Source organism: Alosa pseudoharengus, unplaced genomic scaffold (genome assembly GCF_046254945.1).
Source record: "Alosa pseudoharengus isolate Yale_2024_CS ecotype anadromous, Long Island Sound unplaced genomic scaffold, YU_APseudo_1.1 YU_APseudo_1.1_scf_8, whole genome shotgun sequence".
Taxonomy (NCBI): domain Eukaryota; kingdom Metazoa; phylum Chordata; class Actinopteri; order Clupeiformes; family Clupeidae; genus Alosa; species Alosa pseudoharengus.
Genome location: NW_027468870.1, coordinates 29,097,947 through 29,124,376, shown reverse-complemented (window position 1 = coordinate 29,124,376; position 26,430 = coordinate 29,097,947). Strand labels below are relative to the sequence as shown.

The following is a 26,430-nucleotide window of genomic DNA, read 5'->3' as shown; positions in this document are numbered from 1 at the left end:
AGCGTGAGGCTAAAAGTAGCTTTAAGGAGTGCAATAGTGAGAGTATGTGCACTGTGCACACAAGGTGTGACAGGTGGTAGGTGAGTCTACAGCAATTCCCATTACCTCCTGATCTGAGAGGTTCCCATTGCTTCCTTCTGCATTGGCATCCCAGCTGGAAACGGATGAGGACATGTAGTTATCAGTCAGGGCATCCCACACACTGAAAGAAATTCAGCAACTTTGAAAATTAGCTCAGGCAAAGCCACGTGCGAATCCATACACTCAGGGTGAAATTATTGAATGGATAAATTAACAAACAAACAAACAACTGAACACATAAATACATACAATGCATAAATAAAAACAAGACAATGACAAAACAAAATCCCTCCTTTGATTTACCAGAGAGAGGCCAGCAAGCAAGAAACAGGTCAAAGTCAGATGAGAGCCAGATCAGAACCAAATTACAACCAGATCAGAACCAAATCACAACCAGATCAGAACCAAATCACAACCAGATCAAAACCAGATTCGAGCCAGAACCGGGCCAGATCAGAGCCGCACTAGAGCCAAACTAAACTACATCTGAGCTGCGTTAGAACCAGCTCAGAGCCATACAGCAACCAGCCCAGGGCCACCTCAGAGCCACATCAGGGCCAGATGAGTGATTGTCTATTCCCAAGTCTTCTGCTGCATGGGCTTGTTCTCATTCACATGTTCCCATTCCTGATCAATGCATCTGTGGTCATGTGCCTCCTCCGGGTGCTGCCAAGTGTCCAGTAATTCTGAAAACAAGCATCCATTCACCAATGACCTCAGCATATCTCACATCTGGCCAGCCAGCCCAGCAGTACAGTGCATCCGACCCAACTATGGGCATCAGGAACGAGCTGGTACTGAGTTCTGTTCTGTCTTGTTCTGTTCCATTCCGAGGCTAGAGGCAGACACTGGACCGAGATCAGTTTTTCTTTTGTGGCCGTGTGTCCCTGCCAAGAGTCATCACTACAGGGCGTAGGTACATATCTCCGCAGGGTCTGCAATGGAAATAACAACATCCTGCTCCGAGAACACACCTCCATAAATAATAAGTGCATAACCATATTTGCACAGAGCAGTGTATGTTCAGATTCATTTCAGGATTGAATAAATGCTACATTAAAACTAACCACGAATAGTGGAAGTCCGACCATACAGTTATGAAATAGATCACCGCAATAGAAACCAAATATTTCGGGTCACTTCAGGTCACATGTACTGTATGACACGCCAAATATTGATTATGTGTTTGACCAGCTCTGACTGACCTTAAAAATCATGTCAGTGTCAGTGTAGTAGTACCATGGCACTACTGAATCCAAACAGTGGGTGATAAATCAAAAGGGCTCTAAAAATAAACAAAGCACCCGGGGGCACCTATCGCGGAGCTGTCTAGTTTTGTTCTATTTTTTTGTGATCAAATGACAACTCGTCTTTCTCACGAAAGAAAAATGACGCAATGTTGAGAGGGTGACTGCCTGCCTGTGGGAAACTATGAGCCAGACAATGGAAGGAGCTGAAGCATACTAAAATATGTTCAATTATTTACAGACCAGATTTAGAGAGAGCCATGTGTGACATCACATAGCCCAGGAATTGGGAGCACCGGTGCTCCTAAAAGGGACCCATGCAAACTCACAAACCCACACCGAAGATGCTCTCCAAAAGGCTGCTTCATGATTTCTATTCAGGACAGTTATGAATGGTGGTGAAATATCAATTCAACACAGCTGCCAAAAAACTGCACCCTCCACATACAGCTCAATACAGCTGAATTGCTTTTCGTATGAATCAACCACAGGGACAAGTCATGCTGAGCTTGTGCAAGCCACTATTTCTTGGATCAGAGCTGGACCGAGAAGCAGAGGGAAAAAAGAGCTCTTACTCTTCATCCTGAAGCCTCTCCTCATCTTCGTCGGCTTGGGCCTTGTTGCGCACTGGAGCCAGCCCCTCTGTCTTTGTGTTGTAGTTGTGGAAGCACACGTTGAGCTTCTCGTCGAACTCGTTCACCAGGTCCTCCATGGACTTGAAGCTCATCATCTCAGAGAAGTTCTCCAGCTCGGAGAAGTCCTCGCGGACGAGCGGTGCCAAGGGCATGGTGGTGATGTTGGAGCTGCTGCCGTACGGCCGCCGGGGGCTCGACTCGAGGTCCTCCAGGCGGCACGGCCGCAGGTCCTCAAACTCCTCGTCCAGGCACACCAGCGGGGCCTCCATCCTATCTGCCGGTCAGCAAAGCTCAGTACCCAGAAGCCTATCCCCTACAGGGAGAGGAGAGCAGAGGAGGAACATGCAGAGGAGAGGAGACGATAGGAATGGGGTGAGAAAAGTAGAGGATGAACATGGAGAGAAGAGAAGAGAAGAAGAGATCAGAGACAAGGAGAAAAGAAGTGAGAGGAATGGGGAGAGAAAAAGAGAAGAGATTATGAAAAAGGAGAGGAGAGGAGACAGGAAGATAGATTTAGGGTTAGAGAGAAGATAGAACATGGAGAAGAGTAGAATAGAAAAGTGTAAATAGACAATAGAATTAAGCATGAGCCCAGAGAGGGCAGGAGAGCGATGATGAGAACACCAACATGGGAGGAGTGGGGACAGGAAGTGGGTGGAATAAGCATTAGCCAGTTTCATTAGGCTTAATTGTTATTAGTGTTCATCAAATACTGCAACAAAAATGCATTGCAAAGCTAATATAATAAATATAAATAGAATATAAAACATATACAACAGGATGACAGGATATATGATTGCAGATGTATGATGGCAGATACATGACTAATTCCACTTCATAAAATATTTATCTTTTTTCCAAATATACTGTTTGTTACTTTCAGGAGAGCAGGTCCAAGTATTATAAAATAATAATTACAATCTTAACTGAAAAACTGTCAATTATCTGACAGTCTATTCTCAAAAGACAACAAAAGTATAAGAAATAGAAGAAAATGTGAATTTAACACAATTATACATTATTCTGTACTAGTAATGAACATATTGAAAGCAGCAGGTAATGGCCACCCTACGTATTGCATCAGCTGTTCTAGGCTACAGTACCTCGTCAGAGTCAGTGAATGAGAGCGCTAATGGCTTCCCCCTTAAAGACGGGACAGAGAGCTATGGAGCAGACAGAAATCCATTCCAAACAGCCTTGCATAAGCTTTTACCTTCCCATTACACTACTCAGCACAGTGCCTACTCATCAACTACATATATTATTGATGTCAGCTGTGTGTGTGCATGTATGCATGCGTGTGTGGGTGTGTGGGTGTGGGAGTGTGTGTGTGTATGTGTGTGTGTGTGTGTGTGTGTGTGTGTGTGTGTGTGTGTGTGTGTGTGTGTGTGTGTGTGTGTGTGTGTGTGTGTGTGCATGTGCATGTGTGTGGATGAAGAGAACAGGACAACAAAAAGAAGAGAGAGCTCTGTCTTAGTCTTTGACCTTGACCTTCACCTGACTCAGATTCGTAATTCCATACCGATAACCTTAACCTTCATACAAAAGTACAACAAAGTTCCTTTGTAAAACCAACACTCTGAGCTACTCTGTAGCACCACTCTAGAATACACCAGTCTGTACACTGGGTCTCACATTACAGTGAGAAAATATCATATCACTGCTCATGTACTTGTAAATCTAGACAAACACCAATGTAAAACAGAAATATTTAGCGTTATAGAATTACATTGCTTTAGAATTGCTTTTTATGATGCCTTGCCTATTTCAAATGCACTATGCTGTACTACCATTGGTTTGGGAATAATTTCATATTCATATGCAAATAGATTGATAGATCTGGAAATGGCCAGAGCACCATATGGCTGTGATGACCTTTATGGTGAACATGGTGTGTTTACATTGGTCATTGTCAAGCGCTGAATAGATAAGGTGCTGTGGAATGGCCTTTGCTATGGTGGGAGAGATGGCGGCGTGAGAGAGAGAGGGAGAAAGAGAAGGATGGAGAAAGAGGGATGGAACAACAGTTTTGTTATTTCAAAAGAACAGATAATCAGAGATGAATTTCATGGTGACCACTATAGCCCAAACTGATCTGGTGTATTATTTTTTTTTTCCCCAAAATAAATGCTGCTGCTGTATCATATTAGAATTTATTATAGCATTTCATAAACATTCTGAGTGGCATGAGAATGAGCCAGCAAGAGAGGGGGGAGGGATAATGGCAGATGAGGATGAAGAAGAGACGGGAACCATGGTTACATATGTACAAGGAGAGTAAAGATGGAGGACAAGCAGTAGAGCAGGGATGAAAACTGAACATAGAGGATGAGGAAAAGGGTGAATATAAGAGAGGGGGAGTGGCAGAGAGAGAGAGAGGGAGGGAAAAAAGATGGAGGGTGGTAGAGAGAAAGAGAGCATAATAAAGAAAGGATAGAGGATGGAGGAATAGAGGAGCACATTACCTGCTACAGTTTCCAAGCTCTTCCTCTCGTCTCGCTGGTCTCAGAGTGGAGCTCCCTTCTAGGCAGTGCAGGTTGGGAGATAGACCACCTTCATCTGCAAATCTCAGCACTGGGGAGGCGCAAACACACAGCAGCCACAGTCATTCCTCACCCGGCCGCCGGAGAAATGCGATCAAGAGAAAGACAGAGGGCAGTGCAAAGAGAGAGAGAGACAATATGAGTGAGGGAGAGAGAGAGAGAGAGATTTGCACACATACACAATGGCTGCGCTGTGCTCGCTGCTCTGTTCTCCTCTCCTCTGTCTAGCCCACAGCCCCCAGTCTGCAGAGCCAATGACTGTTGTTTTCGAATCAATAGGCAGCAGCCCTCACTCGCTGAGCCTGCGCATCGCTACGGAAACTGACGGCATCACTGCCCCCTCCCCTCCCCCTCCTCCTCCCCCTCCTGCTTTTGCACTTGCTCCCTTTGTCCACGCCCCCCTCCCTCTCTGTCTTCCCCTGTTAGCTGGCTTCAATATTCATGAACTGCCAATTCACCTCCATGCATCCACCAGGACACTACCTCTGGGCCACACAAGCACCACTGTTTCCATTGCTAATGGTACCAAGAGCATTTGCATCCCTACTTGGCCCTTCTTGGAGGCTTGATGTAGAGTAGCTGTGCTATATAGCTCTAAGCCTATAACAGAGAATCTGAAGTCACTGACACGCCAATCCTAGAGATAGGCAGACACAATGGATAACCTACTCTGATCCTTCAGCCCATCCAGCTTTCTTTATATATATATATATATATATATATATATATATAATATAATATATATATATATATATAGAGGAAGAGAGAGAGAGAGAGAGAGAGAGAGAGAGAGAGAGAGAGAGAGAGAGAGAGAGAGAGAGAGATGCGTCTATATTTCAATGTTCTATGTTTTGGCATCTCCCATTTAAATTGCCATGCCAATAAAGCATATTGAATTGAATTGAATTGAATTGAATTGAATTGAATTGAATTGAATTGAACTGAACTGAATTGAGAGAGGAGAGGAAAGGAGAGAGAGAGAGTGAAAAGACAATAGGGAAGGAGGGAGCAGCTGGCATCTTGTTCGTGCCATTGAGCTGTCAGTTTACCTCTGGCGTCGCCCACTGATGCCCCCGTAAGAGGCCCATCTCCCCTCCTCTCCCCCACCCCCTCCTAATTCAGCACCCACAGCACTACACTGCCACCAGCTCTAATCTCCTGGACACAGTCACTGGACACACCAGCTCCTCTGAAGACCAGACACAGACTGTACGTAGAGGAGAGATGCTGTTTCACCATGAAAGGAGGTCACGTTGGGGAAAGAAGGCTGTGGAATGTTCTCTTGTGCTTTAAAAATTGAAAGTACATTTGTGGGATTTTTACTGATTGTCTCGTCACCCATTTGTTTAGAAAGATTGCATCCAGACTATTTGGAGCTCATGGCATTTACAACAGTTGCTAAGATTATATGGTTTAAAAATAGCAGTGGTGAGTCACTAATGGGCGGCTGTTCACATTCACATCAAAATATTCAAGCGAATAGAAAATATATACATAGGCTATTCAAGAAACAACTCAAGAGAAATTGTAGTCCCTCCACACATTTTTAACAAAATATTCTAACAAACAAATTAGTGCATTAGTAATAATAATAATTAAAAAAAACATATCCAAGAAAGCACTACAGGACAAATTGTAGTCCCTCCACCACACATTCTTGGAAATCAGGCAGTCACAATTAAGACTTTAAGAGAAAGGAGAAGAGGCCCCTCCGTCGTCATGGATACTTGGGGTGTCCAGCTGAGTAGCCTGCAGGACTAAATTAGTCGGATAAATCAAAGGACAAGAGTCTGTTTTATAACCCAAAGGAAAATTTCTTGTCTCGAAAATATCTTTCCTTTCTCACAAGAAATAGAGGGTAACATAACAGGAAACTGTTAGAGTTCTAGGGTAATAAGTGTTACTGTAAAAGGTGTGGTTTTTTTGAAGACATTAACACAAATTCTCTATATCAATGAACTAAACTCACTGTTCTTAAACTAAGTGTCAACAAAAAACAGAATCCTAAACTGAAATGGACTCATTTCACTTTCATCACTGGTTCCTTTCTTTGTTGAATGATTTCATCGAAGTTCTCAAAAAATAGCTGATTAGTAAACATGTTATTAGGCTACTTGCTATAGCTCATTGTATCACCGTAGAGAATTCAATATCAATCATTATCACTTTATCAACACTGAATGTTGTCGCAAAAACATCCTTTATTTTAAGGCAATTAGATACAGGTGCCATTACATTATAATAGTTATCATTAATAATGTGTATGTTGAGGGTTCTGACTTCAAACGTTGAATAATACAATCTCCCTCCACATTAACTTACAGACCAGCTGTAGAAAATAAAACTTAAACATGCCAAATGGCAGCGGCATCACAAGAAAGGTGGGTACTTCACAGATCTAAATATGGATAAAAATAAATTACACCTGGCACCCCTGAGAGGGCTCCATCTTTCTGAAGCCAGTTGAATCTATTGGGTCTTTAGAAACACTGCCATGCCATCTGCTACGGCGCAGTTTGTAAACTCCATTGCTTTTTTTTAACAACAAGGTAATGCAACTAAGATATTTAAAGGCCTTGCTGTATGGCTTAGTCTCTGAGATAATGATACATTTAGGGTTTCATCAGACATCACAGCATACAGTATGGATGAGTCTATCAATAATGTGTTAGCTCTAGTTCTCTAGCTAGTGTGTCCCCAGCTACATTTCCAGTCCATGTAAAAGTATTTCAAAAATATATTTTGGAACTTTGACATCATTACATCAGGCATGACAATTATACTACCTGCTTGAGTTTTGAAAGTCATCAGTGTGAGATCATCCTGGTAATGTTCAACAATGGAGAAAATAAATTGTTTATCTGGAAAATTCCAATCTGTGCTGAAGATGGAAAACAAGTAGCTTATTCACTGCAGTGCTTGCAAGACCTCTAACCGTCTATAGAGGGAGCAGTTGACATGTAAAATACGCTACTGCACTACTGAAGACTAAGCAGCAGATGCAGGGCACTGCATCAAAGACAGTTTCTTACAACACCAGCCACAAGGATGAGGCATTTTAGTTGGTGTAAACCCCGACTAAAATATGAATAATGTCTTTGAGGTAAACCTACACTGGAAGAATTAGCCTTCTGTGCGGATTCTTATAATTGGAGATAGATTGGTGATAGGCCTCTTAGTGCTTTGCAGAGGCGGACAGAGTAGCCTACACAGCTTCATTACTTGAGTAAAAGTACAGATACCCTTTGTTAAATTTTACTCAAGTACAAGTAAAAGTACAACAGTCAGATGTCTACTTAAGTACTGAAGTACTTGTTTTTAAAAGTACTTGAGTATCAAGAGTACAAGAGTAGCCTACATTTTCTAAATATTGCATTAATACTGCACAGTGCTTACATTTATGTACAGATATGTCCTACATGGAGTTATGAAAAATGTTAATGTTAATACCTTGGAGAATGTAAAATGAATTGGAAGTAAAATCATGTCATTTTCATCTTCTTACCATGTTGCCAGGGATGGGCAGTATTTCTAATACATGAATTTAAAATATGTATTTCAAATACAAAATATTATTTTGTAATTGAAACACTTGAAGCAAAAACTATCATTAACTTGTTCAGAATATTGAAATAGTCTGGCGAGGTGGGGCCACGGGTTGGCACATTCCCGGGATGGACCTGCTGCGTCTTCATCCATTGTTTTGTCCATGGTTTCGTCTCTTATTTAAATCTGACCATGGAGTTGACTTTGGCGGAAAGCTGAAGATGATTGCTGATAGGTTGTCCCAATCAGTGGCGCCTGCACAATCCAATCACGTTTGAGAGGGAAAAAACGAATTGAGGGTTTCCGAGATTTTTCTTTTTTCCTTCTTTTTTAGAAGGAAACTCACGGTTATGGATAGAAATGTAGTGGAGTAAAGAGTACAATATTTGCCTCTCAAATGTACTTGAGTAAAGTCATGAGTACTCCCCAAAAATGATACTCGAGTAGCTGATATTATGCTGTAGTAAATTACAGAAGTGTGTGTGTGTGCATTGTGTGTGTGTGTATTGGGGGGGGGGGGTATATTGGGACATCAGGTAATTTGGGACAGCATAAGGAAAAAGCATTTCAATTCTGCCTTGAAAGGGCTATGGTAAAGTTAGGGGTGGTAATACATTATAGGAAGCATATAATTAAAGTCACATGACATAATGTAGGTGACATCTGACAGCGGGGTGTGGTCAGCATCAAACAGGAAGTTGACCCCCAAAATCAAGAGGTAAGAAAAATGACATGTGCTTTAGGTGGATTTTAATATAAGGCTATAAAGTGTGTATGATTAATTAAATGTTGACATCAATGTTGAGCAAATATGTTTGATGTAATATTGCACTAAAATAAACAATCATTGTTTTGAAATTATGTTTATATTAATTTAATTTGAGCATTTTCTTGTTGTCCCAAATTACCAAACATGCTGTGGTAAATTGGGACAGCATGTTTCAGGTAATTTGGGACAACCTTTTTTGGGTATACAATGAAATGTGTCAATAGTTTAGTCATAGATAACCTGATTAAAAGTGAAAAAGTCACATTTATAACAACACAAAACCTCAGTGATGTATCCTAGACAACTTTTAGCAGATGAAATTAGAGGCTAAGGTTGTTAACAGTCAGAGCTGCGTGTAGTGGGCCTTGTAATTTGGGTCAGATCATTTTATGTCAATAATATCCTGACAAATTAGTAATAATAAAGGCTATGTTGTTAAAACAATGAAGTAAACGCCTATTTAGACCTTGTGTGGTAGTGATGAGACATATTAATTGATCTTTGAAGCAACCTAGCCTAGTAAACTAGCCTAGTAGCCTAGTAAACAGCCTAGCGTTAATGTATTTGGTGTGGACTCTTCTGCACTTTGCCTAATCTATGAGTTTGTTCTCATCTATGAAACTAATTCATTTTACAGAATAGAATGGCACCCAGGAAAAAGACAGACAGACCAAGGGAGAGTGAGGTGCAAGGGAGAGTGAACAAACAGGGAAAATTAAAGGGAAAGTACAACATGTAGAAGGAGAGCAGAATGAAGGGAGCATTGCAGGAGTAGGCTACAGGGAACTGGAAAGGGCAGGCAACAGACCTCAGCTCCGTTATCTTGCCAGGGCCTGGAATGTCCCAAAATCCACCCTCCAAAGACGGGTAAAGGTGTGCTCAAAGGACATAAGCATGTAGCAGGACGAAAGCCAGTTCTGTCAGAGCAGGATGAGGCTAAATTAGCAGAGATAATTGAAAACCTAGCAAGATGAGGTTTTCCAATGAGGAAGCCAGAAATCCAGAAGCTTGCTTTTCAGTTTGCACAGGCAAATGGATTGAAAGGTTTTTTCTGAGGGCAAAGGTCAGGCAGGCCATTATTGGTTTAAGGCCTTCATGAAGAGACATTGCCGTCTTGGTCTGAGGAAGCCAGAGGCCCTTTCTGCAGCTCGGGCTGCTTGTTTCAACCCTGTAGTCGTCAGCCAATGGTTTAAGACCTATGAGGACATGGCCTTCAAGCCTTCAAGATGTTCCGTTCATGTGTGGAACTGCGATGAAACTGGTTTACAGGATCATTTTGTGTCCTCGCGGGTGGTGTCACCAGTAGCCTATTGATGCATTTGTGTGCTGTTGATTGTGTATTATTGTTACATGACTTGTTGAATATATGAAAACATTTAATTCTACAAAATATAAATAAAATGTTATTGTTTTTTCAAAAAACTTGTTGGATTCCTGCTGAAGGCCTAATTTCTCTTAGTCAATAGTTTAAATCTGATGTTTCTGGACGTAATAATATGTATAATCTAACCAAATCAGAAGATTACACATAATGCATAACCTAAAGATATATTTATGGATAACAAATCCATTAAAACATTATTTAACATGTTTAATTATAGTTCAATACATTCATTTACACCCACAAGTCGGTGTCCCAAATTACCAAACATACTGTCCCAAATTACCAAACATGTCGCTTAAAAATAGTTTTGTGACAACTGAACTAAAATAGTGAGCCATGCATTAATAAAATATCATGAAGACTTATATTTTTCACTAAGATGATGTAGACACCTTGAGGAATTCAGAAATGTGTAATTTATTGGATTATGTTTGTAACTTGATGACAATATTAAGCTCAGAAAATAAAAATACAAAAAATGTCCCAATATACCTTAATCCACCCAGATCCCTCAAAATTGTACTCAAGTAAATGTACTCCGTTACTGTCCGGCTCTGGGGCTTTGAAATGCTATTTGTCCTGTATAGGTCAGGCTACCTTTTGAATACTGTATGGAGTCCATAATCTAAGCTGCTGTGACAATGGGATAAACATATTTGTCTAAATGTGTGCTATTGAAACAAAATATTTTAGTCACAGCAGGTAGCCTACATTCCAAAACTCTATTGTATGACCCAATTCTCTTTTTCAATAGATGTAGGCCTATTGCAGAACCCACAGTCAACACACCTGTGATTGGTAACAATCCATCACTAAAAGAGTTGTCAATTTCACTGTTGAACAAAAAACTGCCTGTGGATAAATTGTAGATTACATCTTTTCGTATTCTGATTTTATACGGCCTAACCAATGTCTATAACTTTCCATAATAATTAATTGTAATATTCTTGGCTTGGAACAGCAATGTATTATAAATAATGTTGTTCAACCTCAAACTTGTAAAAAAAAGACAAAAAAACAGAACCAATAACGATTATCAACGGCAAGGGTGTTTACTGGTTGTACATAGCTGTCAGTCATCCTGTGGGCGTTCCCAATGCATGTGAGAGATCCTGGAGTACAGAATATGCTATGTTTTCAACAGGGACCTGTCACAGGTTACATGTGTGCTGCCGAAGAAGTAGAAGTAGGCTAGTAGTAGAAGTAGTCTAGCTGTGCAGACATTGTGCCGAAGAATTGGAGTCTAGAAGAAAACGTGTTAGTGGACAATAACCAACCCACTCTCCTGGGCTGTTTTTTAAAAAATGTTTTACTTTTAATTCGTTTGAAGTTAAGCTTGTTATGACTGCAATATAAACAGCAGGTGAGTCCATTCCACTCACTTTCGGTGGGACATGGCGGAGTCATCACAGGAGCTGATTGATATTGATCCGGATTTCGAACCTCTGTCCCGACCCCGGTCTTGTACCTGGCCGCTGCCTCGACCAGAGTTCAATGAACCGGACAGCTCAAACACATCTTCGCCTGCGTCTTCGGTTAAACAGGAGCCTGGCAACGGTGTTGATTATATCAGCAACCAAAGTTTGCTGGAAGAAACAGAGGATGTCACCGACGAAAAAACAGTAGTTTTATGTAGAGATTTCCTGGATAATTGCTGTCACCCTCTCACACAGCAACATCAACGGTTGCTGCAGCATCAGTTGAGTCCACAACTACTCCGGCAGCAGCAGCAGGTGCCTCCACTTTCGCCCCCAAATGGCTCGAACTCCATCGTGGTCCCGTTCCAGAAAAAGGGCGCTTCTTCTAGACGGAATGCCTGGGGTAATATGTCATATGCCGACCTCATCAGCAAAGCCATCGAAAGCTCCCCTGAGAAGAGGCTCACCTTGTCTCAGATATATGATTGGATGGTGCAAAGTGTGCCTTACTTTAAAGACAAGGGAGACAGCAACAGTTCTGCCGGATGGAAGGTAAAGATGTGTTATCTCAATCAGATTTTGGTTAAAGAGGGTGCATTAAGACGGTTTGTTTGTAACTAGGCTAACTAAATCATCTTGCATCAGCTTGTAAATGCAAAGCAATGAATGAACTACTGTCTCTTTAAACAATGCACAGTGTGTGTCTGTCTGTTTGTCTGTCTGTCTGTCTGTGTGTGTGTGTGTGTGTGTGTGTGTGTGTGTGTGTGTGTGTGTGTGTGTGTGTGTGTGTGTGTGTGTGTGTGTGTTAACATGTGTATGTGCAATACAAATGTTAGGGTTGTTTGCCATTATGCTGGAAGCAAGAGCTACAACAACCTGTAGAAGTAGGTAGGTCAATCTGTTATGTTTGTAGTCTCATTTCAATGTCCTGTGGTGTATGGCTATGATGCTAAAGAGGCCCATTTCTTGTAATATCTATCTGGATCCAATCATCCAAAAACAGTAGAAAAGTACTTTTAAAACCACCAGTGCTTAAGAAGTATGCATCATTTTTAATCACATTAGTTGTGATAATTGTAATAATAGAGCTCAAGTCGTTTATAATGATATAACAATGGTAATCTATACAGTGGTTAATTTCACAATATATACACTTAGTTCAGTGTACTATTGAGCATTCTATACTGCCCCAGGATAGAGGTTTTGAGAGGTGGCTGTGGAAATGTTTAACCAGGTTCAGTGTCATCAGATGAACCCCCTAACCCTGCGGGGGGAGCTTTGAAGTTCTGAAATAGATTTCCTCTACAGATGCCTCCTCCCTATGCTTCTCTTTCTCTCTCTCTCTCTCTGCTGTCACACTTAAATGCACACAAACAAACAGGCCCATGGCCTCAGAAATAGACACTCGCTCCAACTGGTTAAGTCTCCAGAGCAAACAAAGAATCTGCACTCATCACAGGTGTCTCCTGAAGTAAAAATCTCTTGGCAAAGTAAACAAGGTGATCATTGCAGTTCAGTATGTAAGATACACTTAGTGTTTTTCAGTTCAACAATAGTCACAATACAATAGGGTCATATTGTAGAGTTAAAATTAATGTTCAGATGGGACTTACACTTATCAACATAAGCAATTAGACCCCAATATCACTCTAATTATTGGGTTGCAGTATACCGGTACATATTCAGGAGTGAGCCACATCTCTGCAACACACATTTCCTTGTTTCCTTGTTTCCTTCTGGACTGGCATGGAGAGTGTTAGTGCAGCAGCAGCAGCTGTAGTGGCATCACCACCACGTGCCATAGAAGCAGCAGTAGTAGTAGTAGTTCTGGTGGTGGTGATGGTGTAACTTGGCCTGTGCCAATGTGTTTTCCAACTTCTGCATAGCAGTAAAGAAAGATCAGACGTGTTTGGAACCGTAGGCTGTGAGAATGTGTTTGTTCTTTTCTGATCCCATGTAGAGGTAGGAAACGCTTTAAACTTTAAAATTTAAAGTGCTGTTTCCTTTTCACCTCTGATTTACCACCCCTGATGGCATCAAAGGCTGCAGTATTTTCAGGAGACACCAAACCTTTGCTTGTTCAAATGTGGTTTCCTACCGAAGGCAGCTAGATAACAGATGAGATGACATTTTCACAACCTTACCAACACAGGAGAGAATGGAGACAAATATGCTATTTAGTGATCTGGTTAAGAGTGTGATATGATAATGATAACATTACACATAGTAATCACTCAAATTCCTTCAAATAGTTTTTTTTTTTTTTTTTAAAACATCACATTTTTGCTATATTGCTTAGAGCTTACAACTTCTTTGGCCCTGATTTGTTTGCACTCTGATCACACTCTGATCAGACATATTGATTCTGTTGGTGCAGGTATTTTAGGAATTTCACCTATTTTAACCCAAACGGCTCAACAAATACCACATCATGGTCAATGTGCGTCAGTCAGACATAGGAATTCTCAGGGAATTTTGCCACTCTGTAGACACACACACCCACACCACACACACAAACACACAGAGAGAGACATACACACACATACATACACACACACACACACACACACACTAAATTTAGATCCCAACTGCATGTCCATTAAATGTTCCTGGTCAGCCCGACAATAACAGGAGGTGACACCGAACACCTCCATCATTGTGGAGCGCGTGGGTGGGGCCACGAGGGCTGCAGGGGGAAAAGCGTCACACATCCTCCATTCCTGAGCTGTGTTCTCACTTCCCCCCCGGCCGGCCCGCATGCCTCCAGCAGCTCCTTGCTCCCACAACACTGCAGCTCGTACACACTCTCAGCCCGGGGACAGAGACGTGGAGTCTGGAGGTCAGAGATGGAGAAATGGGGTGGGGGAGCTGGGGGCGCAAGCAGCAGCAGCAGCACCCGTATCCACATTTGTGTCCTAAGTGCTCATGGGGACCCTGGGTTTGGGGTCATTTCCTGGTCCATCGCTCTCTCTCCCACTTGCTTCCTGTCACTCTCAACTGTCCTACCTACATAAAGGCAAAAGCCCAAAAATGGAGAAGTAAGGGGAATTGTATTGTATGTGTTTCCTGGACTGGGAGTATAAGATGGAAACTTACACAAGAGGACATTATGTGGGTTCACAGTTTGGCGTCGTAGCAGCTAAGCCCAGGGTGAGTGGTGAGGAGAGACAGCTTGACATGACGTTTGGCCTTAGACGTTGAGTGGATGGGATGTTAGAGAAATATAGGCAGTGATCTTAAGGATACAGTCCATGATTCTGGCAAAAATGTTTTGGTATTTTGAGCTCAACAACCAATCAAATTAATCAGTATGATATGATTTTGAAGAATACATTTCACAGACCACTTTTGTGCATCACGGTATCGCAAACGTGTTTGGCCATGTTGATTTGCCCCCTTGCAGAGCCCACTGAAGCCCTGGACTCAGGGTGAGCTGTGCACTTTCCTGTGGTCCTGGTCCCCACAGTGAGTGATGATGCACTTCCTGTGGAGTGTCTGGAAAATAGCAGCATGCACGTTACCACCTCCTCCTCCCATGAAAACACAGGGCAGGGAGAGAAACACACACACACACACACACACACACATACATGTACACACGTTCACATGCACACTCATGCAAACACACACAAGCATGAGAGCAGTCAGACAAAGAGGAGAGAAAAAAGAGCCAGAGGGTGAGCAACACTCACCCATAATCACACGCATGCAAACACACGCATGAGAAAAACAGAGAGACAGGAGAGAATAGAGAGTCAGAGGGAACTCAGACACACACATTAGCAAATCAGTGAAAGGGAACAGTGTGTGAGGAAGACGCATGAGGCACTGGTCCAAGACATGAGATCTGCTGCGAATTTGGCCTCTAGACATCGCTTACAGACAGATTTGCAAACACACTCACACATAGACACACACACACACATTATTGCCATGTGATATGAGAAAGTCATCCTTAAATGCTGGGCATATTGACTTTTTAAATCACTTTTTATCACAAGTACCGGAGTTCCAGTTATACCATTTCAATCGCTTTAGTAAAAGCCCAACTCTCTTATACTGTAAAAATATTACGTACTACATGTGACATTTGGAATCTATAACACTGATCTTAATCATATATTATGAGCTCATAAAACTCAAGTATTGATGTCATTACTGCACTGGATTGACAGAGGAGAGGAGCACTGTTAACATTTCTCTAAGAGTCCCGGGGGGCTGGAGGTCCCACTTCCTGCTTCTAACAGTACACCAAACATGGCTGTTTAGTTAGCCGATCCAGGTGAGGGTGATAGCCGCGCTCTCTGTTAGCCAGCGGTTTGCAGGGCCCCTCGCCGGGCTTCCCCAGGGGAGAGTGTGGGGCGCTGGGCACAGAGGAGGGAGTGTTCCCTGGTGAGTGGCACCTTACTGGAACTTGTTGTTTTTCTCAGTGGTCTGTGACCTGAACGTTTGCCACACCTGCTCCGTGTAGCCTGGCACACTAGCAAGAACTGTGCATACACACACACACTATGCATATACACATGTGAGTGTTTTACATGCCTTAAAGTTAGCGACTGACATCAGTATGCTGCCTTATGCCATGCATGTGTTGCGTGTGTTTTCATTACAAAATTAGTACTATATTCCTGATGGTCAATCTTTAGCATATGATAGGGCAGCCAGCAATAATATTTCTCTTATATGAGTTAATATGAAGAGAGACTGGAATGTGGTGTTCATGTTTTCAAGTTGCTTAAAAGACCTTTAACTGAACGTGGAATACATTTTTGGATCCCACACTTGGTCATCCACTCAATATTGGGTGTGAATGGAAACAATTAATTTGTTTATGTAGTTTCACACAATGCTAAGCAACAGTATGCTTGGAATTAGCTCACAAATTGCATCCATGTCTCCATGTATGGAATGCAAGTGGTACTCTGAGACGTCCCCGGTACTAGGCTCAGACTCAGGATGTGTCTGAAGTAAACCGGATGTGACCAAAGAGCGGATGACTGCAGGTCCAGGTGACCTTTGTGAGGAAAGTATGTGGGAAGCGTACAAATAGCCCGGTGGATGCCGTTTCTATCGTTACCTTACACGTAGCAAAGTTTAGCAAAGTTATTGCACTGTTCAATCCCTGCTAGTGCTGCCACTAACGACTAATTTTCTAACGACTAATCTTTCGACTAATTTTTCGATTAGTCGACTAATCTAAACGACTATTTTTTTTTTTAAATCAAGTGTTTGTTATTTTGTTGTGTACGTTTTATTTTGAACTCAACTAAAGGGAAAACGTAAAATATATATCACCCTACTTTTGTTAGAAGCTGTATTACTGTAAGTAAACTGTTCAAAAACATTATGTATTTTAAAAAAAACACCCATTTAAAATGCTACTTTCAGATCTACAGTAATGTCAGACCTTTGATAGACTTTATTTGTATGCCAGTGTTGCCATCGACATAGACAACTTCTTTGACCTGAGGCCCGGTCATGGCATACTTTGGGGTCATAGGGCCCACCTACATGAACCCACCCCCCATCAAATTATCATTATATCACATCACAATTATTATTGTTATGCTATATTGTTATACATGCACTTCAAAGCAGCCAGTGTTTAAAGTGCTAACATTGTTCACAAAAAGTTTGAAAACATGCACATCAGAGGACTGCTTTACTAATGTAAAATATAATTACAATAGTTCCATTGCTTTTGCATGGTTGCATGATAAATACTTCTCAAAACAACAGCAATTATATGGGTGTCATCGTTTTGGGATGTTTCCCTCATGCAAGCATCATATACTGGTAGGCAAATGGAAAGAATATTTACATATTTAATTATGCCACAAGCTTTTGGCCACGTTATTCAAATTTGACTATACAATACTCTAGATAGTGTATTATAGTCTGTGCTCTGTTTTTATGGAAATTGCATAAATCCACATTGTTCTATTAAATGTAGTTTCATAATTAAATAGCTTTCCAATAGGTTGAATTGGAGATTTGCTACCAACGTTATCAAGTGGTTTCAGTTTCTCTCGCGCATTGAATGAACGCTCATACCACCATTTAATTGTATGCCTCTATGTTTGATGACACCAAATTAGCAAGTAATTCATACTGATTGCAGAAAAGTTTGTTTTCTTTTTCTGTCGGTCCGCGGTTCCTTGATCAATTGCGCAGCAAATTATCAGACGAAGCCCCGGGAATAATTTCACTCCGCGGCTCCGGACCAGCAATGTCCACGTTACGGCGGGTGCTGGTCCGCGCGGCCCCATAGTTTGAGAAACGCTGGACTTTGAAAGGCGACAGGAGTTGAGGACTTTGCAATGAGCCTAACATCAGCATTTTCAAAACAAGTAGGCTACAGGCATTTTGCGCGTCTTGCCACATAGGTTACTTCACTTTATCAGTTGGCTTGAACGCTAAAAAAATATGCGTCCTGACTTATTGACCATGGGAAATGACGCGCACCTTGATTGTTGATATCACGGGCGGCGGCATGTTCGGTTTAACGTTTTTTTGTATGAATGAATTACAGTAATGACACGCCGTTGCGTTGTCAACGTGAGACACTTCACTTCATTTATTTCAATTTCCACAATAGGCTACTATATTAGTCAGAGTCTGGACTAGCGTAACCTACTAGCTTAGCTCCCCCCACTAGCTCTGCCTAATAATTAATTGCGCTGAAAGCAGGCAGGCACGCAGCTTTGCTGCTGGCGTTAACACTTGCGTGCATAGTGGGGTTTAAAACATGCCAAAGTCTTAGTAGCCTGTTTAACATCCAAAGACAGTCATTGTACTTTTCAAGAGTTAATAACGTAGAGTTAATATAACATTACAGCCGTGTGAGATCAAAAATAAATAGGCGGTCAATAGTAAAACGACTCTTCGACTAAAAAAATTGCCGTCGACTAAGTCGACTAATCGCGGCAGCACTAATCCCTGCACTGTTAACTTTTGCACTAATCATGCTCAATGCATCACATGGTCAGTCCATACCAGACTTTTGTAATCACTTCACATGCTCTTTAATTTGTACATTACTGTCAGTGGTTTTATGTATATATCTGTTTTTTGTGTTATGGTTGTATAAGCTACTGGATGCCTAAAATTTCCCTCGGGATGAATAAAGTATCTATCTACCGGTATGTCTATATAAGTATCTATCTACGTGACAGAAGAATTTTTCTGATGTGTTCTAAGGAGAGGTCAGGCAACATTCTCAGAGGTGACGGACCCTTTTAAGTCTCCAAGGCTCATAATACTTTAATTGATGATCATTATCACAGATGAAATACACATAGGCCTACACTTGTAATAAAATGCAAATTACAATATTGCAGTTACTGTACCGCTCTACCAATTGCGCTACTGGAACAGGAAAATGTATTCAACGGTTCATAAAGTGCTCCAGTGATTCCAGTGATATGCAATGTGAAATCCGAGCATTTGATGGATGCCATTTGTAAAGTCAGACAAATACACAGACAGGTCAGTTTATGAGGTGTATGAGGCTTTAAGTTAGGTGGAATAGACTACACAAAACCAGGACCACCACTAAGACTCCATCTGATACACAGAGTATCATTTGTAAGACTGTAAATAGGCCTAACATGTTTACTGACATGATTTCATACTCCCAAGAGTTAAAAATGTAGATGTAGTTCTGTGGAGGAAAGCAGATAGTCACCACTTTGTTTTGTGTTCCACTGAGGAGTGCAGCTATGAATCTCCACCCAGATATAATATTACTGGTGTCATGCAGTAGGTTAAGTTCAAAGCCCAAACAGCCATATCAGCACCATCCAGCACTTCCTGTGTGAATGGGCTGGCAGGCAAAGTGTGCTGAGTCAAACGCAGACGTAAGAAGGCTTCTGTAGTCTTTGTTTCTTTCTGACTGTCTCTGTCTGTTTCTCTCTCCTCTCACAATTTTCATGTAATGTCTTTCTTTTTTTGGCAGGGGTGGGAGGGGGTTGGGAAGGGTTGGAGACAAACAAACAGTAAGAAAGATGGAAGTACATATATCAGAAATAATTGAGATTAGCGTTTAAACCTCCTAACTCTGTTTGCCCTTTTTACCCCTTAAGCACTGGGAAGAATTTGAGTTATTCTGCTAGGCCTATTGCTCTGGCTGAGGGAGTAAATCTGCAGATTACAGGACAAAGAAAGAGGCTGTTGTCTGCATCTGTTCCATCTGTGCACTGTATGTGTCTCCCTCTAAGACGCTGCTTGATCACTCTGCCTTCTTGTTGTATTTTCTCACTATACTATCAGACCATATTCCCATCCCTCCCTCCATCTCTCTTCCTCCATCTCTCTCCCTTCTTCCTTATATCTCCCCTTTCCATCATCACCACTGCAGGCCTGGTGCACACAGACATCTGCTTGCATCACATCCTGTATTGTGGGGAGAGGGAGAGCTGAGACTGATAAGACACAGAGGTGGGGGGGGGGCTGATAGAGAGGCAGCATGTCCTTACACAGTGTCTTCCTGGAGCCTGAGCCAGTGAGTGTGACAGACAGAGGTTGGAGGCCTCGGAGGAGAGAGAGAGGAATGCATGCAGGACAACGTCCTGTCTCCTGCCAGTCAGTCAGGGGCTATGATGACCCATATTCATTTGCTCGAATGTTCTCTCTGAGAGAGAGAGTCACTGACCCAGCAGACAATGCAAAGAATGGAGCCCGCTGGCATGCAGAGACTTTTAAATAAAGCTTGGGCAATGTCTCCAATTGTTAAATGATTACACTTCCTCATCTGATAACTCAACATTATCTCTGAATGCATTGTCATCCTGTAACCCCCCCCCTTCTGGATGTCTGTCCAGCTGTCTCTGTCCTGCTGCTGAGTCTGTACCCCAATCTAGTTAATGTCTCTCACCATGAGAATACAGAGGGTCATTGTAGCGCAGACATATCTTACCACTACCTGTCACTCGGAGGACTGGGGCTGTAAGTAAGTCAGCCAGTGCTGCCGGGCTCGTGTTACAGTTAAGCAGGCCGGCGTCGCTTCAGTGGCGTCATGTCTGTGTCCCCTCCCATCCCCGTGCCTCTTTGCATATGTCTGTCAATAGCCTTCACAGTCTGTGAGGGCTGGGGGGTCGTGACTGGGTGTGGGGGGGGGGGGGGGCTGGGGGGGTTAGGGACGTCCTCTGTTCAACACAGTGTGGTGAACTCAGCGACCCTACTGCTGTGTGTGCACCAGGAAAACAACCACACCTCTCTCTCTCTCTCTCTCTCTCTCTCTCTCTCTCTCTCTCTCTCTCTCCCCGTCTCACTCACTGATGGACCTTCCCTTTCTTTCTGCACCTCGAACTCTACAACCTCTCTGTCAATCTGTCTGTCTCTTTTTCTCTCCCTCCCTCTCTCTCTCCTTCCCTGTCTCCCTCTCTTATTGGTTGCCTCCCTTCCATACCTTGAACCCTACAACCTCTCTCTCTTTCTCTATCTCTCTCTCTCTCTCTCTCTCTGTCAAACACATGCGTTTATACACACATAGAGTCCTACACTCTCCCTTCATCTCTCATTCTCTATATTTTGTTGGGAGTTTTCATCATTCATGTTCCTGTTTCTCCTGCTTCTGTTCACTTGTTTGGTCTTTCCACTCCCCCACCCTACTCTGTGCGTATGTAAGAGCAGGTCAATACCACTGTTGTGCACTGCCATGTTGTTGACCGTAATCTGGCAAGGTTTCATAACTGTCCCTTTCACCCTACATGAAAATGTTTTGTTTGATTTGTAGTTTACAGTAGGGACAGGTTACACTTTTACACATGCATTTATTTCCATGTGCAGAATACTCGTTAATGTAAACTGTTTGTTTCCTTTTACCATAAATATTTCATAGACTCAAACCCAGAAGAGGTTCTGCTTTGTAAGATGAGGGTTGGTGTTCAGAATCATGTTGTGTAAATGTTTGAAATACTGTATGTTTGTGCATGAATTTAGTCATCTGGATCCAGACATAGTTACACACTGTTGTTTGAAATAGTCTGTAAACTCAGACTCAACCCAGAAGCTAAATGCACATCCCACATCAAGCTGAACATGGCTTGCAATTGTCAACATCTCTGCACTGGGTAGTCAGTCACTCATCCCAGTCATTCATTCCATTTGTATGCAGTCGGTTTCACTTGCAGGAAGTTATGGCAGAGCATTCAAGCCAAATGACTCCATCAATAGTAGACAGTGATTAAAGCTCTCGGGTACTTGGTACTTGAGTTTGAGTTTCTTTCTATGAGTTCGTCTGTCTTTTTTGTCTCTGTGCTCACAGTCAGGAGTTTGTGTCGCTGGTTTTGGCAGGTGTGGAAATATACAGGTCAGACAAAAATATCATTAAAGACATGGGTGCGCATGGGATGAGCTCATTCACCATACCCTGTTTATTTATATTTTGTGAGGAGCTTCTCCCTTGCATGAAAAATTCCACATCATTTTTTTGGAATATGTGTGTCTTCTGAGGTAATTTCGGAATGATTTATAATTTCAGGTTGACTATATGCTTTGTATATGCTTCTTCTGTGTGAGTGTGTGTTTGTTTGTTTTTCCCTCTTACAGCTCTGGATGAACACAGGGGTACTTACAATAACAAAATAACCATTTAATGTTTATTCAATTAGCAGCACTTCTCACAAAGTGACTTCTGCGCCAGAGTCCCGTACATGGATTAGGCCTAGTCCCAGACTAAATGCTTTTTTCAACTAACACTGAAGTTCTTTCATCAATGTTTTCTTTTAGTCTAAAACTAGGTCTTTGAAGTTGGCCTTAGCTTGGCCGTGCATTTCATTAATATGCACTTCTGCAAACCAATGGCCTTAGTAGTATTAAGAACCGTGTTTAAAATTGTGTCCACTAAGTTGGTGAAGAGTTGGCTAACAGTTAGCCGAAATTGGACAAGTTGGTTGTTATTTTCTTGGTTTGGTTTCTGCACAGCTCTGGATATAAACTAAAACAATATTTTTGTAGTATTTTACATTTAATCTCATTTCTTTTTACTATACTTTTCAATGTTAAGAAATATGTCTTGAAGAGTTAGAGAAAGAGTGCATGTTCTCATGTATTTCCATGTGTCTGTCCCCCCTCAAACAGAACTCTATCAGGCACAATCTATCCCTCCACAGTCGATTTGTGCGCATCCAGAACGAAGGCACGGGGAAGAGTTCCTGGTGGATGCTCAACCCCGAGGGGAGCAAGAGCGGCAAGCCCCCCCGCCGACGAGCTGCTTCCATGGACAACAACAGCAAGTTCGCCAAGAGCCGCGGACGAGCCGCCAAGAAAAAGGTACGAGGAGTACTTAGTACTTAGCCTCCCACACAAATAAACAGAGACACAGGTCACACAGAGGTCAATTAGATCCAGGCCAGAAGTGGTGAAGACAATGGGGTTACAGTATTCTGTGTTAAAGACAGACAACTGGGCAAGGCTGTGTGTGACCTGATATATCAAATCTCTCCTATCCTTCGTGAGAATGCGCATTTAATTAGTCTGTTTCTGTTGTTATACTATTCCCACCAAAAACCTTTTGTATGCATCTGTCTGTATACTTAAACCAAAGTTTTGCCAGTGTCACAGATTGTGCGATATTTAATTAGAATGGTCCTCAGCACTCAAGGTCACTCAATACTCCTGTGTCCCTCAGGTGACACTTCAGGGGGTGATGGACGAGGACGCCAGCAGTCCTGTCTCCCAGTACTCCCCGTGGCTGGGGGGCAGTCCCAACTCTCACAGCAACGACACCTTCGAGGAGTGGACCTCTTTCCGAGGCCGAGCGAGTTCCGACGCCAGTACCCTAAGCGGGCGCCGCTCCCCATTCCTGCCTGAGCCCGACGACCTGAGCGAAGGTGGAGATGCCCATCTGGGTTACCCAGTGGCATCGGGAGCAAAGATGGTGACGCCGCTGCCCAGCCTGGCCGAGGTGGCCGGCTCTCTCGGCCACCGCAGCCCTGAGAACACCATGATGGAGGGTCTACTCAACAACCTCAATCTTCTCTCACCCACGAACCAGCACCAAGACACCTCACACGGCTCTCCCATGATGCAAAGCAACACTGGCTACCACAGTCCATACGCCTTACCCTCAGCGGGCCCACCACCACATCCTCCTCCTGAATATCCCAAGAGCCTCTACAGCCAGACACCAATAAACAATGGCACCTCAGTCCCCATGCGGCCCCTGTCGGAGACGAAAATGGGGGCTGCTGGGGTAGGACGCTTCCTGGGCCACTACAACAACCCAGAGGCAGTTTCCCATGAGCCACCACTGCTGGGCATGGAGACCATGGTTAGCCATGCTGGTGTTGGTGGAAGAGGGGGATTCCGGACCCTCTACAGTGGGCAGGGGCACCCAGGGCATGTGGGCAACATGGCTGGTCCTGCACCAACACAGCCCCCACACCCTCACCATCATCCACACTCACACACATTGCCTCACCAGTACAGGCCGTTAAACCCTGCCACGGTCAGCATGAACGGGCATGGACCACAGGTCCTTGGTCACACTGACAGGTCTGGGTGTCTCAGCAGCGGCTCTCGGACCTACACACTACTGGGCCCGGCTCCTCCGCTGGGTCACTCGGGTGGGAATCCATCAGTGCACCATGGCAACAGGAACGGCTTTGTCCGGCCCAGACCCAACCAGCACCCAGCCCAACTCACCCGGCCTGAGCGGTTGCCAAGCGACCTGGACGGCATGTCCATCGAGCGCTTCGAGTGCGACATGGAAACAGTTCTTCATGATACCTTCATGGATGGGGATGCAGTAGACTTCACCTTTGACTCCATGGGGATGTCACAGGGGCTTGCCTAGGGCTGGGTAATATGGCCACTAATTGTTATCATGATATATCAATTTCACATCAGTCCATAATAACTTGTGCACATATCACAATATATTTGAATCCACCCATTCATTTTTTTTTTTAAACCTGAAAAATAAAAGGTCTGAACTATGACATTAAAAATTAAACACACTAAAATGACGAGGTTGCCTTAACAAAATGTTTAGTTCAGTTTAAATTGCAAACTTCTTTTTCTCATAATCTTCCTGCAATTCCAATAATTCACCCAGTCCCTTAACATTTGTTTATCTAGCTAGGTGGCACAATCATTTCATAACTATTTACGGTGACTTTGTGTACTATGGCCTCCTCAGATGGGTAGATGCTTTATTTCAGTCTAGAGCTAATAGTACCAAAAGCCAGAGGTGTCTACTCTAACGGTGCCTGACAATATCTCTGGGCCTGTTCTGGAGTTAGCAAACTGCTAACTTGTATGTCATTGAATATATTTATTTGTAGTGCTTTATTTGATTGCCTGTCATATGTGGTAGGTTCTATAATTGACATATATGAGTGATGATATGAGTGCAGTCTCAGTGCAATGACATCCATTACTCAAACAGTAGCATGTCATTTGTCATTTCAACTTGTGGCTACATTATATATCTATGCAAAACATAAAATTAATTTAATTTATATATCAGTTATTGATGAACATTGTCTCACGGTGCTTTCCAGAACAGTGCCCTTTAGAGCAAACATACAGTGGTTTTGATAACATTAAGAAGCTCATAGATGTATAGACTCTGCCCAGAACACCAGCTGCATGTTATCTCACACACTGTTTGTAAATGTTTGTGTGACAGAAATGACTGTACATAATATAATTGTTTGACTCATTTTTGTGTATACTTTCAGGAGTGCTGGACCTATTTAATGAGGCCAAGTATAGTTAGTTTTTAGGGATGAATAGTGAAAAACTAGCATTATTTCAGGATGTTTGTTTTCCCGAGCTATTCTGTTAAATTAAATGAGAAAATAGTAAAAGTAACATTGTGACAGCCTTTACACAGTGACCTATGCTCTTCAGGACAAATGTGAGATAGTATAAAGATAAAGGCTTTAGGCTTCAGTGTCAATTTTGAATGTAAAACTAAGGAGAATTGTAAAATTGACATTGCAACATGGTGGCAGCCTTTAAACTGAACTGTAACTTAACTGTGTTCTTTTTGACAAATGTATGGAAATACTGTATGTTTCCGTATAAATAAGACATACCAACCCAGGTGACTGTAATAGTTCTTGACCATGTAATGCTGACATTTCATATTCCTATGCTGTATAAAACATGAAAGGATTTTTAAATGAAACTCTATTTTCTACATTCACCAAATGTTTCAGTTGGTAGAAATGTATCTGTACTTCTTAATTGTCTTGAACATATTTTCTTTAAGTTTGTATAATGTATGTTTAATGACATTTGTGTGTGAACTCTTTTCTTAATACTATTAAAATAGAATATTCACAATATACTACTTGCAAATGACTGTTCCTTGAGAATGTGCATATGAAGGAAATAATAAAAAGTTGGCTTTGTGGGTGTACATACTCCATTTTTTCTTAATTAAATTAGTAAACGTAATTTAAAAAAATGTTATTGCATGATTTGCAACTATTTTTATTGTGTTAATGCAGGGAGATGGTTTCAGCCCTGTATCACACCAAAGCAGAAATGAGCCAACAGTCATGAAGAAAGTCATCTTTAGCATTTTCCCTCCTGCACCTTTTGCCTGCACAAATGTGCAGATTAGCAGATGCAACATGCTTCACGCTCAGTTAGTCCTATGCAGGGTGAGCAGTCAAGTGGATGCTGGGCCATTTAGCAGTGTGCACCCCTTCACAATAAAGGCCCCTAATTGGTTGTTGTTCTCATGGACACAGCCTCTTCAGTGATAGGCCAGTGAGATGGATGGATGGATGTGTGTGTGTGTGTGTGTGCATTTGAGTGTTTAAATAAGGTGCAGTGTTTGCAACACC

The 26,430-nt window shown here is 42.4% G+C and overlaps 2 protein-coding genes across 6 annotated transcripts in view; one reads left to right on the top strand and one right to left on the bottom strand.

The window, feature by feature from the left end:
* The window catches only part of fez1 (fasciculation and elongation protein zeta 1 (zygin I)), a 17,088-nt gene extending 5,453 nt beyond the window's left edge, over window positions 1-11,635 (bottom strand). Inside the window, exons 1-4 of one of the 5 annotated variants that reach the window (XM_076274395.1) lie at window positions 11,588-11,635; window positions 4,429-4,574; window positions 1,904-2,276; window positions 106-202 (exon numbers count right to left, since the gene is read on the bottom strand). In XM_076274395.1, coding sequence (XP_076130510.1) covers window positions 106-202; window positions 1,904-2,232 — 426 coding nt within the window. In that variant the 5' untranslated portion in view covers window positions 2,233-2,276; window positions 4,429-4,574; window positions 11,588-11,635. Of the gene's footprint in view, window positions 1-105; window positions 203-1,903; window positions 2,277-4,428; window positions 4,575-4,685; window positions 4,779-11,587 lie in introns of those variants that run through there. The other 4 variants (XM_076274399.1, XM_076274398.1, XM_076274397.1 and 1 more) reach the window with 4 other exon arrangements.
* Window positions 11,356-25,841, top strand: foxo1b (forkhead box O1 b). The gene is made up of 3 exons (XM_076274394.1): window positions 11,356-12,175; window positions 22,706-22,897; window positions 23,256-25,841. Exons 1-3 carry the CDS (start codon window positions 11,600-11,602, stop codon window positions 24,420-24,422), a joined length of 1,935 nt encoding a protein of 644 aa, XP_076130509.1. The 5' UTR covers window positions 11,356-11,599; the 3' UTR covers window positions 24,423-25,841.
* The last annotated feature ends 589 nt before the right edge of the window (window positions 25,842-26,430 follow it).